Source organism: Phyllobates terribilis, unplaced genomic scaffold, assembly GCF_046119375.1.
Source record: "Phyllobates terribilis strain yellow unplaced genomic scaffold, ASM4611937v1 Scaffold_1__5_contigs__length_1240528914, whole genome shotgun sequence".
Classification (NCBI taxonomy): Eukaryota; Metazoa; Chordata; class Amphibia; order Anura; family Dendrobatidae; genus Phyllobates; species Phyllobates terribilis.
The window spans coordinates 965,567,145-965,580,450 of NW_027362761.1; the positions used below are offsets into that span (position 1 = coordinate 965,567,145).

General features: G+C 40.1%; 1 protein-coding gene across 3 annotated transcripts in view; it reads right to left on the reverse strand.

Annotated features, from left to right (window-relative positions):
* LRBA (LPS responsive beige-like anchor protein) overlaps positions 1–13,306 on the reverse strand; it is a 646,348-nt gene that overhangs the window by 545,593 nt on the left and 87,449 nt on the right. For all 3 annotated transcript variants that reach the window (XM_073642521.1, XM_073642520.1, XM_073642519.1), the window contains exons 24-29: positions 12,326–12,479; positions 10,442–10,622; positions 9,435–9,562; positions 5,756–5,863; positions 3,833–4,013; positions 3,307–3,709 (exon numbers count right to left, since the gene is read on the reverse strand). In XM_073642521.1, the coding sequence (XP_073498622.1) occupies positions 3,307–3,709; positions 3,833–4,013; positions 5,756–5,863; positions 9,435–9,562; positions 10,442–10,622; positions 12,326–12,479 (1,155 nt within the window). The remainder of the gene's footprint in view (positions 1–3,306; positions 3,710–3,832; positions 4,014–5,755; positions 5,864–9,434; positions 9,563–10,441; positions 10,623–12,325; positions 12,480–13,306) is intronic.

Genomic DNA, 13,306 nt, shown 5'->3' on the forward strand with positions numbered 1-13,306 from the left:
AGAAAACTTATGGAGGGAGTTGAAGATCTGAGTTTCCAAGCGGCAGCCTCAAAATCTTAATGATTTAGAGATGATCTGCAAAGAGGAGTGAACCAAAATTCCTCCTGACATGAACGCAACCCTCATCATCAACTACAAAAACGTCTGACTGCTGTGCTTGCCAACAAGGGTTTTGCCACCAAGTATTAAGTGTTGCTTGCCAGAGTAATCAAATACTTATTGCTCACCGCAACATGCAAATAAATTTATCTAATTTATACAATGTGATTTTCTTTTTTTTTTTTTTTTTTTGGGATATTCTATCTCTCAGTGTTAAAATTAACCTACCCTTAAAATTATAGGCTGTTCATGTCTTTGTCAGTGGGCAAACTTACAAAAAACAGCAAGGGATCATATAATTATTTCCTTCACTGTATATATACACATATTTTTTGTTTTTTTTATTTCTATTTGGTAGATGCCCATCATTCGGGTAGTGCAACAGTAGGACGCTTCCATTTGTATAGAAAGAAAAAAAAAAGGGGTGGGTTGGGGATGCTTTTCCTCTTCATGTGATCAGAGTTTAAGGCATATCATGGAAACAGTTATAATCTCATTTCATTAGAAACAAATATACCCATTTATCAATCATGTTCGGATCAAAGACATGACAGATGACCATAATCAGTCCTACTGACACAAAGCCTGGCATCCAAAGGAACAAAATCACTCTACATGATGAAACTGTCTCCGAATGTGGAATTGCATTATATACGTGTTCAGCAAATATTAAAATATGAAAGATTCTGTATTGCCTGAGCATTTTTTTATATTTATATCTGTTGCAAAAATACACATGTGAATAAGAATTTAGTTTTCGCTTATTGGCTTAGCAGTCTGTAGAAGGGCAAATGCCCTTATGCCAACAGTTCACTAATTTTACAAAGTTATCTGCTATTCTTTTAATACAACATTTCTCTTTATGGAGACTGCCAGCTGGCAATGCATTTTGGGAAAATAAAGGTATGCATATTAGCTCTCATCCAGGAGAAAGAAAGCCATCTCTATTGGAGGTAGACATTAGCAAGCAATGTTCAGGCAAAAGGAGTTCTCTCTTGAGAATGGAAGAAATGGTTTTATAAGTAAATAACCCTTTAATCTCAGGGCAGAGGTCTGCAGAACACAAGGTACGCATACTGGGGGGAGCCTGCTCATCTGGAGCAATGTCAGAGGCTTATCTTCAAGGTTTGGGTTTTTTTTTTCATTTACATTTTGATGTGAATTATTTTAGTGCCACAGAAATAGGTAAATAAAAAGGCACTTAGGCATTCTAGTAATTCCCATTTTCTTCAGGAAGCTGGAGACAAGAAACCAGACCAGACCTTGAACTTTATCTGTAGAAACTTCTGGCACCCACTAATCGCCAGGATGGATGTGAAGATGATAGCAGGGACATCACTAGCATGGGAACTAATATGCACACCTTGCAGGCAGCAGCCCCTCTCCTGGCAGGATTTCAGGGAAGCTAAACTTGTCTAGCTGTTACTGTATACTTTCCAGCTATAGCTCGATAGATGATAATCCTTAAGATATGAGGAGAGTTTTGATTTCTGACAAAGCATTCCTGAGATAAATGCAGGATCAGAGGGATGCTTTGAAATTCCCAGGGACACCCCACTGGTAAAAGGATATAGGAGAAGATCTTTCAGACAAGGTGTCTTTACATTCAGAATGTAAAGTGGCTGAGGCCGAGCTGCCACTGCACCACATTAAATAAGAAACAGAGCATGGTCAGCACTGCCAGTTCTAAAGAAGTGCAGGCCCGGATAAATGGCTGACAAGAAACAGGAGCTATTCAACATTCACTTTTCCTGCTACTGCTTATTTCCTTAAAAAGAAAAACCCCACTCCATGGTGGAAGACAGTTATTACATGGCGGAAGATATAGTTATTCTCAGAAATAAAAATGGCATGAGGAGCAGTTTCTATATGACCTAAAAGCTTAGTATGTCCAGGGAAAATTATGCCAACGTAGAGATAAACTAGAAAAATAGGTAAGACATTCACACACAGTATGTATATAATATAATATACACATACATATCATAATGAATGTCTAGTGATATTTGTCTTCTAAACACACTATGTCCCACATAGTTAGCATCTGTATCTAACAGCTGTGGACAGAGCTCCGCTCTGACTGCGGTATTTAATTGAAGCTCACCGCTGCTCGCACCTGCCCCTCTTGACGCCGGGGTGCTGATGGTCGCCATGGCGGCCATCTTGTTACTTCTGTGAAGCTCAGACTGAGATCCATGGAAGACCAGTATTTTTTGTATATACTGCAATAGTATATATGTAGCATTGCAGTATATAGTACAAGCTATCAAATGATCACAAATTCAAGTCCCTTAAGGGCAGCAAAAAAAATCTAAAAAAAAGAAATAAGCTTTTAAAAAATATACGGTACATACATTTAAAATACGTAAAAAAAAGTGGAAAATAAACATCCCTTCAGATATTTGGCATAAAAGTCCTATCTCAAAATCTAGAATTAGCCCATACAGAAAAGAAAAAAAATGTTAGAAATGAAATTTTTTGACCACCTCACCTCCCTAAAAAAATGCAACAAAAAGCAAATCAAAATATCCCTCACACATCACTAAAAAGATTATGGGTCTTGAAAAATAACCTGTCCTATTAACCAGATGTAGGTTAAGGGGAATATGTCGGAAGGTTTTTGCTATGTAATCTCCAGCATAAGGTAGGAACAGAGACCCCGATTCCAGCGATGTATCACTTAGTTTACTGGGAGCAGCACTTGTGAGTGATAGAGTCACAGTTTTCTCTGCTGCAGATCTAGCAGAGCTCAGTTGTTGAGCTGTGTATTACCCCGACCACATCACAGCTTTCTGTGTATATTGTATAGGGACAAAGCTGCCAATCAGTGCAGGAGGTGTGGTTGGACTAGTAAGCACAAGGCCAGTTGTCCTCTAGTTATAATCTCCTGCAGATAAAACACTGATTGTATTGAAATTGTAAAACACAATCCACTAAGTGACATCACTGGAATAAGGATCTCAGTCCCAACATCATGGTGCTTTAAGTTTACATAGCTAAAACCCGCTGACAGGTTCTCATTAAAAGGAACTTATGTTGGCAGTGCCACGAGCAGTAAGACACAGACAGGTTTGAGACAGCTATGTTTTACTCTGAAACGTTACAGCATTTCAGAGAAAACAAAGTTTGAAAAAATTACCAAAATATAGGCTATCAATATGAAAGTCCAATAACATGCTGCAAAGCGATTTACCATGATAAAATTACCTGTCAAATGATCTAAACTGAACTGCATGCTCAGCAGCGGGATCCCCAAGAGCTCCAAGAAAAGTAGGCGGCATTAAAGCAGGATCTATTTGGGATTCCTCAGCAGGTGTACTGACAAGGCTACGAAGAATATCCTTTACATTCACATTTTTTGTGCTGGTTTGTTCGTTCACACCATCAGTTTCACTTTCCTGAGATTTTTTGACTTCTGATGATAGAGTGTGTAGCACTTCACTTATGGCATCAGGACCTGAACTCACAGGGTCCGACTTGGGGGAATCAGTCTCCAAATTACTGTTAGGCGACAAAACTGTTTCGTCCCCAATGCCAGAGTCTCTTCTTCTTACTGACACGGTGCTGTCCGAGTCATTTGGGCTACCTTGTTCACCAGTTGGTACACCATCTAGTAAAGAAGAGAAAGGAAGAAATAGCATACCACCACAGATCATAGGTCTACAGTAAATGTATTTTAAAGTCATGTGAAAGGTTTATTGTACTAGGTTTTGTTGGTAACCATGTAAACTACCTTGTAAGTTTGTTGTTCCAGCATCTACACTGTCGTTCTCCACTTGTCTTGATGGGCTGCTGATTTGAGGCTGCTTCCTCTCATTCTGTGGCTCCAAAATGTCTCGATACTTCGATACCATGAGCACAGAGATGAAGTAGACTACAGCCAGAGCTAAAAACTGAGCCTGTTTGCTGTCCTCCTATTTATAGGAAACAAAAACCCAATCATTTTATGGATTATAATTCTTATAACAGATTAGTGAAAACGTAAATTTCCAGATGTTTATTTAATGGAGCAGTGACACTTTAGTGGTTACTTGATGCATCCCATTTACAGTCAGTAAGCCCCCATATATATCAGGTGGTCAGCCAGTTCTGAAGACTTTTATTTAATACAAGTAAAGCAAAAAGTAGGAATTGAGGATCAGATAGTCCCTAATGTGCCAGTTTTGCTATTTTCAAAGAGTAAGTAGCATAGAGAGCAAAGCTAAAACTTAACTTTTACTATAATTGGTTAAAATGGCATATCCCATAAGACATCTAGACACACATAACAGGCATAAAAACATGTGGAACCCAAATTCCTGTTCAGGAATAGTTTTGACAGTGGTCTAACAATAAGGGGGGGCAATGATATTGATCATAATAAAAGTACACTTGTATTGAAGCATGCACAATATTGCTAAGCTCTAAGACCAATATCATAATACACTATAATGCTTTTATGAAAAAGGCTATCTCACAAGTTCTTGCAGTTTAAGCAGTCCTACCGATGGTTCTTTTTTTCAGTTCCAAAGAAGTCCTGGTTATTGCCCCTGTCAGTCCCTATTGTACAGACTGACCACTGTGTCTTCCATCCCCAGTGAGTGGTGCTATGCCCTGTGTTACTGATGACAGTTCGTGCCATGAATCAATTTTTGAAGAAACACGTAGGGTCAGTCCAGGGCAGCCTAGTCTGAAAGGGTTAGCTGTGGACTGCCCTGGTAAGGGCAGGAGTCTGGGGATGCCAGGGTCAGTCTGTACAATAGGGACTGACAGGGGCAATAACCAGGACTTCTTTGGAACTGGTAAAAGGAACCATCGGTAGGACTGCTTAAACGACAAGAACTTGTGCGATTGCCTTTTTCATATAAGCATTATATTGTCTTGTAGTATTGGTCTTAGGGCCTAGCAATATTGTGCATGCTTCAATACAAGTGTGCTATTATTATGATCAATATCATTGTCCCCGTTATTGTTTGATCACTGTCAAAACTATTCCTGCACAGGGCTTTGGGCTCTACATGTTTTAAATGTCTGTTATGTGTGTCTAAAGGTCTTATGAGATATTTGCCATTTTAACCAATTATTTTAAAAAGTTAAGTTTTGGCTTCGCTCTCTATGCTACAGACTTTCATTTAATGTGTCGTCTTTAATTTCCACCCCATGCTGGAAACATATACATGCTCAAGCAGTCATTGGATGGAGAGGTACTGAATTAAAGGTATACATCCATTAAAATGGAACTTGTTAGCAGAACTTTTGTTATTAAATGAATTCTACCATGTATCAGTGATAAATACCTTTGCAATTGTGCCCCTGTGGAGATCAGCAGTCTTATAAAGGGAGAGAATGTACAGTTAACACTACTGTCCATGCACTCAACAGTCATTTGGGAGGTGCACCAGCAGTGACTACTAAGCCTTGTCATCCGTCTTGGCGGTAATATTGCAAAATTAAAAGAACTGTTCATTTAATGATGAAAACTGAGCTGATCAGTTCCTTTACCATCACTGTACAAAACCATGTACCCATTCTTCAGTGTATTCTGCTGTAAACCCAAACAAGTGGATCAATACTGCATGTTAGAAATTACTATATTCCCAGCCATCCCACCTCTCTGTGTGGAACAACCAACACTACGTTCACAGTTAATGCAATAGTAGAACATTGATCTGCTCACCACATCTCTGAAGACCACAGCTCTTAAGCGATTTATATCCATGTCTTGCAGAAGTCTGTCTATGTCTCGAACAGGAGAAATTATTCCTGCTGTAACGTCCAATGGACTCTGAAGACAAGGTAAAGAACTTTAGGTGAAACACTGACAAGTGAAGTTATAACCATTGCAAACTGCTTAAAGGAAAACTAGTAAAACAAATACTAGCAACATAGTAAGAAATTCTCCCGATTCCTTGACCCTGTTGTGCATTATTACAATCCAACAGTTAAAAAGGAAGCCTACATAATTTGTTAGAGGCATCCATATTTTCGCTTTCTCATCTGCCCTGCTTCAATGATTTAAGTATGTCAGCAATAGTTTTAGAAAGTTTAAGCGGCAGTCCCTCTAACTGCGAGGTAGATTAGGTAGGTTTTGCATCAGCAATGGGGTGGATTTACTAAGCTGAAGACCCCAGAATTTGTTGTACATAAGTTGCACCACACTGATTTCTCAACATCTATGTTCATCCATCATCAGGAGCGCATCGTTCCCCTGCCGTTCAGTTTCCCGCTCGCAGGGGTGAGGTGCTCCTGATAACTGGGCACTCTGCGATGAAGCTAGGAAAGCCAGCTTTGCCTCGGCAGCATTAAAGGAGCACAGAGACACTGAAGCCAAGATCCAGACAGCTTGAGAGCAGCTCTTGCAAGTTCTAAAGAAAAAAAGTCTGCAAGAACCTAGGAAACTGGCCACCTTTCATATATTGCAGAGGTGGTTGGTAACCGAAGCAACAAGCAGTAAACTATATAAAAATCCTTTCTGTTCTCAAGAAAAGAGATTTAAATTCTAAAGTGATAAATTGCAAAGTTACTTGTTTTTACAAGTACTTTTCTACATTTAACAAGATGACACAAGCCTTGGGTGTTTTGGAAACGTTTTTCACCTTGTTTGACAAAAGTAGTGAAAGAGCAGAAAATTATATTTTTGAAAAAGGGCATAGTTTGAAATGCAACAAAATTTTGGTGCAAATTATCGGACAAAGTAAGCCTACCAATTGGTGGTGTAAACTTAGTCTAAAGATATTCCAAATTTAACTATACCGTTTTAACAGTTCTTTTATTAATTAATTTGGCAGATTTTAAACCAGTTGGAAGTTTAAAAACTAGACGTCACTCACTTTCAAGGGCTGTGCTAATAGAGAAGGACTAAAGATGATAATTTGGATTTCGGACCACCCCTTTGAAGAGCTGAGCATTAAGAATACCAAATCTATCATAGGGATAGGTGATAATTGTATGACTACTGGAACCCCCACAAATAACTGGAATGGAGTCAGATAGTTAACATGAATGATGAGACAAATGTCCATCAAGTTCAAATGATGGATGGGAAAGGACAAAGGTAAGTAGAACAAGCACAATTGCAATGCATAATCAAGTCCTCTCCAAATGCTAATATTTATCTCCTGATCCCAAGAGTAGATACTGATCCAAAAATTCAGAAAAGAAATTTACTTATTTACAAAATAATTTAATCTTCTTTTCTTCTTAAAAAAAAAAAAAAAAAAGTTTGCGCTGTGTGCCGTTATCAGCTCTTGAGGTAGGCTGTTACACAGATTAATAATTCTAATGGTAAAGAAGGCCTGTTTTTCTGAGAATGAACCTTTCCTTCTTCAGGTGGGGTGTGTCCCTTTTCATTGCAGGAGTTTTACATTGAACAGCATTTGACAATACTTCTTGTATGGACCATTTATTACTAGGTAAGCATAACACTCAGAAGACATCTCCTCTCAAGACTAAATAAATGTAATTCTTTTAGTCTTTCCTCATACCCCTTATTTTTTTTTTTTTTACCTTTTCTAGCTCCCCAGCCCAGCATCCTTTCTATGAACTGGTGTTCAGTTGAGGTCACACTAATGCTTTGTAAAGTGGTAGTATCGCGTCCCTGTCCAGCGAGTCCATACCTCTATTCATACATGAGAATACACTCTTGGCCTTAGAAGCTGACGGACATTGCATGCTGTTTTTTAGTCTGATCTTCAAGTGACTCCTAGTTTTTCTCCCTCTGGACCAGAGCTGAGCAAACTGCGGCCAGCGGACCACATCCGGCCCTCTGGCTGTTCCACTCCATCCGGCGGACCGAGACAGCCAAAGGGCTGAAAGAGTGACGCACACAATGCCCTCGTCCACCATTTGTTGGCTGCCACAGCTATCCGCATCCTCTGGATGCAGATAGCGGTGAATACATCGGTGGAGGATGGTGCCTTCTTCCACCAATCAGCATGTGCAACTGAGCCAGAAGATGTGAGACTGCTGTGCGGAGAGTCTGTGGACCGGAGACCAGAGCAGAGCATCGAGGGAATGGGATGGAGGAGAGTGCTTTTTTTTGTTTTACACGTGTATGGGATGTTTGTCTGTATATAAGTATTTAGGAGGCTATGTGGGGGCTCATACTGTATACAGGAGGCTATGTGGAGGTTCATACTGTATATAGAGACTATGTGGGGGCTCATACTGTATATAGACTATGTGGGGGCTCATACTGTATACAGGAGGCTATGTGGAGGCTCATACTGTATATAGAGACTATGTGGGGGCTCATACTGTATACAGGAGGCTATGTGGGGGCTCATACTGTATACAGGAGGCTATGTGGGGGCTCATACTGTATATAGAGACTATGTGGGGGCTCATACTGTATACAGGACGCTATGTGGGGGTTCATACTGCATATAGAGACTATGTGGGGGTTCATACTGTATATAGAGACTATGTGGGGGCTCATACGGTATATAGAGAGGCTATGTGGAAAAACTCTTACGGCATGTAGGGAGATGTCAGCATACTGACTGCTCAATGTTAAGCGACAGAATTAATATTAATATAAAATATTGGGTAGAGATAGCCGTAAGCTGACTGCCATCTCATGCTTATGGGCACCCTAAAGGCTTTTTGTGGGATAAAAAATGTCCAAGAAAGTATTCAAATGAATACCTGTTACCGATTAGCATGTCTAGACATACCAGCCATATACTGTATGGGAAAACCGGTAGTCCATCAGGCTTATTAGATCTCTTACGTGGGTCCTAAAATCATCGTTTATACCCCAGTTTAAATAAGAAGATATGCTGCCGGCTGTTTGGGTATGTACAATCGTAATGACAGCTTCCATCGGTCCTTCTAAAACCGTTTTAAACAAGCCCTGATTAACTTGTTATTTCACTTGATATGGGCAGAAGTCTGCACATATAACTCAGCTTAAGTCTAAGATTTAGGAAGAATTACAACATTTTCTTATATTTTGCTCACAAGCAAATATCAAATATGTGAATATTGTTTCAGCACCCTAATAGAAGGAGGTAATCATTGACTAAAGGGAGGACTATGTCTCTACTGTACTTCCATAGACTCGTAAGATGCAACTGGGCAAATTTTCTCCAAAAATATAAGAATCAAATATTCTAAATTATACACATCCCAAGCGTACTCATGTGCCTGAAACCCTGACCATGAAAGCTGGCTGCTCATCAATAGTCACGATGCTTCCACAGGTGCCCGGTAGCGCACAGAACAAGTTTTCTTACAGGTGGTTTTATGATTACAAGATTCTGTGATCAGTGATATCTCAGAGCGCGCACAGTCCTTCTCTTCAGTAAATTAACAAGAAACACACAGTATTAGCGCATGCTTTGCATACGGATTACCTTTGCAGAAGACTTTGCTGTTCCCACCAGGCCTTGAATTGCTTTCTGGTTTTTCATATTTTCTCCTGTGGATTTTAATTGCAAGTGCTGCTGACACTCCAGACAATTCCTGACTGCAACGGCACAGACTAAAATAGAATAAAAAAAGACAGTTACAGTCACCGTGTCCAATATTCAACAAAATGAACTCTCTATTTAAAATGAAAATAGTCAAGAGTTCAAGTCCCACATACAATGTAACCCTATTATATTCAGTCTCTATTCATACAACATGGGGTATTGGTAGGAGAGTGCTTTGAGTGGACATCCTATTCATCTATGCTTTCCAAAGTTATCGCATATAGGCCATATGTATAGCAACCTGCAGTTACCAGTAGGGGGAGCTGAGGAGCTTACTGAATACTGTTCCAATTGAAAGCAATAATAAAGCTCCCACTAGAAGGGGGAACATGCAATGTGATTTACAGCAGTCTTAGAATGGAAAAAACTTTCAAAATGCAGAAGAATGGAAAAAAATTTTTTATTCTGCAATGAAATGCACACTTTATTACATGTAAGTGAATTTAAGAGGTGTTCAAATTTTAGAAAACCAAATGCTTCCCATCATACCACACAACAAAATCAGATAATACTTACCCTTCCTGGGTCTAGCACCAGCTCTCTGACGCTTATCAGAGCTCATTGTTTTAGCTGCAGCAGTGATGTCAAGTCTGCATTTCACATTACTGCTGCAGCCAATCACTGAGGTTGGAGGCTTGAATGAGGTAGACGTTCAAGCCTCCGAGTTCAGTGATTGGCTGCAACAGTATTATGAACCATCATTGTTATGTCACTGCTGCAGCAAAAGCACGGAGATCGAAGCTGCTGCAGAGATACAGTGCTGGACCTCTGAAGAGCGGGTACTGTCCAATTGTATTACATTATATGTTTGTAGTCAACTTTTCTAAAAGTGGAAAATCCCTTTAAAAATGTCTTTGCATGCTTCGCTAACATTAACGATGACTCACCTAATCTGAGACACTGACGTAACACTCCCCCAGATGACATGTTCTTCTCAGCCTCGATGTCAGTAAAGTTCAAAGAACTTGCAAAAATGAGAACATCCACTAAGCTAATCGCTCTCTGCAGGAACGTTACAGATGCCTCTATCGACAGACCTTGGGTTGGTTCAATAGTTTCTAGTTCATGCTGAAATAAGAAGTTTTCCACACATTTTATATGGATCAAAGTGTTCAAACATAGGGGATCAATTTCTACCATAGCAGAAAGTACTTTATAATATTTAATAAACTCCTACAAATCAGGCAAGATCGCAAATAAATGGGTTCCTCACTTTGGACTAGTCACTTAAATTACTTAATTGCTAACCTAGTAGTGATAACTGGTCATTTGGGATTAAAGTGAACCGGTCACCAGGTTGGAACCCATATGAGATACAGCCACATCCTTTCAGCCCACATACACAGCATTCTATAATGCTGTATATATGCCCCTGATATGCAACAAAAGAAAAGAACCTTTTATTACACTCACCTGCAGGGTGGTCCGGTCCGATGGGCGTCGCTGGTTTTGGTCCGGCGCCTCCCTTCTTTCAATTCTGCCCCCCCTCCTGTGCTTCGTGGGGATGATGCGTCCCTATGTCATCCACACAGTGTTCCCCCGATATCGCGCTCCTGTGCAGGCGTACTTCTCTGCCCAGACCAGGGCAGAGCAAAGTCCTGCTGTGTGCATGCACCAGGGCTCTTTGACCTTTCCCGGCACATCCACACTGCAGTACTTTGCTCTGCCCAGGTCATGGCAGAGAAGTACACCTGCACAGAAGCGCGATGTCGGGGGAACACTGTGTGGATGACGTAGGGACGCATCATCCACACACAGCACAGGAGGGGGGGCGGAATTGAAAGAAGGGAGGCACCGGACCGAAACCAGCACCGCCCATCAGACCCAACCACCCCGCAGGTGAGTATAATAAAAGGTGTTTTTCATTTGTTGTATGCCGGATCAGGGACTTATATACAGTATATTAGTATGCCGTGTATGAGGGCTGAAAGGTGGTGGCCGTATCTCATATGGGGCAAACCTGGTGACAGGTTCCCTTTAAGTGTATGATCTTCTTTCCTTTAAAGTGGCGTAAATAAAGCTAAGTAAAAGTATAGCCTCACATGGCGGCGCAGTAGATCTCACTGCAAATCCAAATCCGCTATACACTTAAGGGGTGAAATCTACAAGTACTATCCACTGCATTTCCGCAACATAATGAGTAAGTTGCTCATTTGGAAATCTGCAGGATGCTCATTTCTCCACGATTCATTTTTTTTCTACAATACACATGACATTTTCAAAGCCCCATCCAAATGTCCTGCACTTTAATTTACTGGATGCCATGTGTCCCCAAGACCTATAACAGCTGATGCTGAAATCACTGGCCCATGCTCCAACATGAGAGCCCTTGCAGCGGCTTTCTCGCTCTTGTAACACCAATGAGAAATGTTCTGGTTTAAAGAGGCAATGAAAAAAAGGGATCACCTTCTGTTAACTCCATATAATATTTAGATCGGTCGCCAAAATAGGTGCCACCGTATAGCAGTAGGTAGTTTACCACAGGTCTGTGCTATAAACCTATAATAAATAAACCTATACAAATACACAGCGACACCACATTATATTATTATAAATCTTAGAACATGCTTTATGCCACATTATGAACAGCGGAAACTAACTGCCATGAGGACTTTTTGTATAGCTCAGAACAGAAATGACCGCAATCAGATTATGATAGAGCCACAGAAATTGGCGCAAAATACTCAGAAGTTAAGCGACTAAAAAAAACCTCTACAGGAAGACTAAAGCAAGACTGGCCCCTCACAAGGAAAGAAATGGCGAGTCCTCACCGTGGCAGATGTTGCGGCAGAAAGTAAAGGCAGGATACCACCACACGCCATTATCATGTTGTCCGTGATCTGAGAGATGAGGTGGATTGTGTTGTGCACAAAAATGACATTGTCGCTGCTGTTCACAAAATCCATTATAGTCTTTGTAGAGTGGCTGTGACAGAAAAATGAAATAAGACACTTGAATATAGTGATATTACATATAAGGTGTATTGTATTATACATTATTAGCAACAAAAAGCCAATATAACAGAGTAACATTTAGGATAGCCGGGACACTGCCAAAAGTGGCACTTTAAAAAAAATCTAGAACCAACTCGCCACTTTATATTTTATAATTATAACACCTTTCCTGCATTCAATAATTTACCATCCTTTACAATTTAGCATCTTAACATTAAACATTGTCACATTAAGGACCCCAGACACATTCAATTAAAGTCATCTAAGCTGCCAATTTTGGTGGAATTAGCCTACTAGTGTGTATGGCGGCCTCCTGACACTTCCGACAGATGTTAGGGCAGTTTGAATGTCAACATCTGATCCTATTCTCCCTGGAAATAAGTCGCCAATGGAGGAGTCTAAAGCCTCCTCTACACATTAGATTTAACTATGTTGCTGGTTGCTCAAACAATTAAACTATAGTAATGGCAAAAAAGCCATACACATGTTAGCACATATTGCCCAGCATAGTTGTTGATCCTGGCCATACATGTTCAGTGACACCACAGAACGACCTAATGATCTTGATTGGAATATTCTATCAATACAAACCTACAATGACCGCACTCGCAACAACTATAATCCAATAATGTTTAATGTTTGGCTGAAATCTCTTTTTTTTTTCCAAAGGAAGATCATTTGTGTATTAATGATATTTCATTAATAGAATATTCACAAACCCACAAGTATAACCCAAGAATTTTTATCTTTATTAGTTACAACATCAGCATAAAAGTTAATGTTAAAAGTAGAGATCAT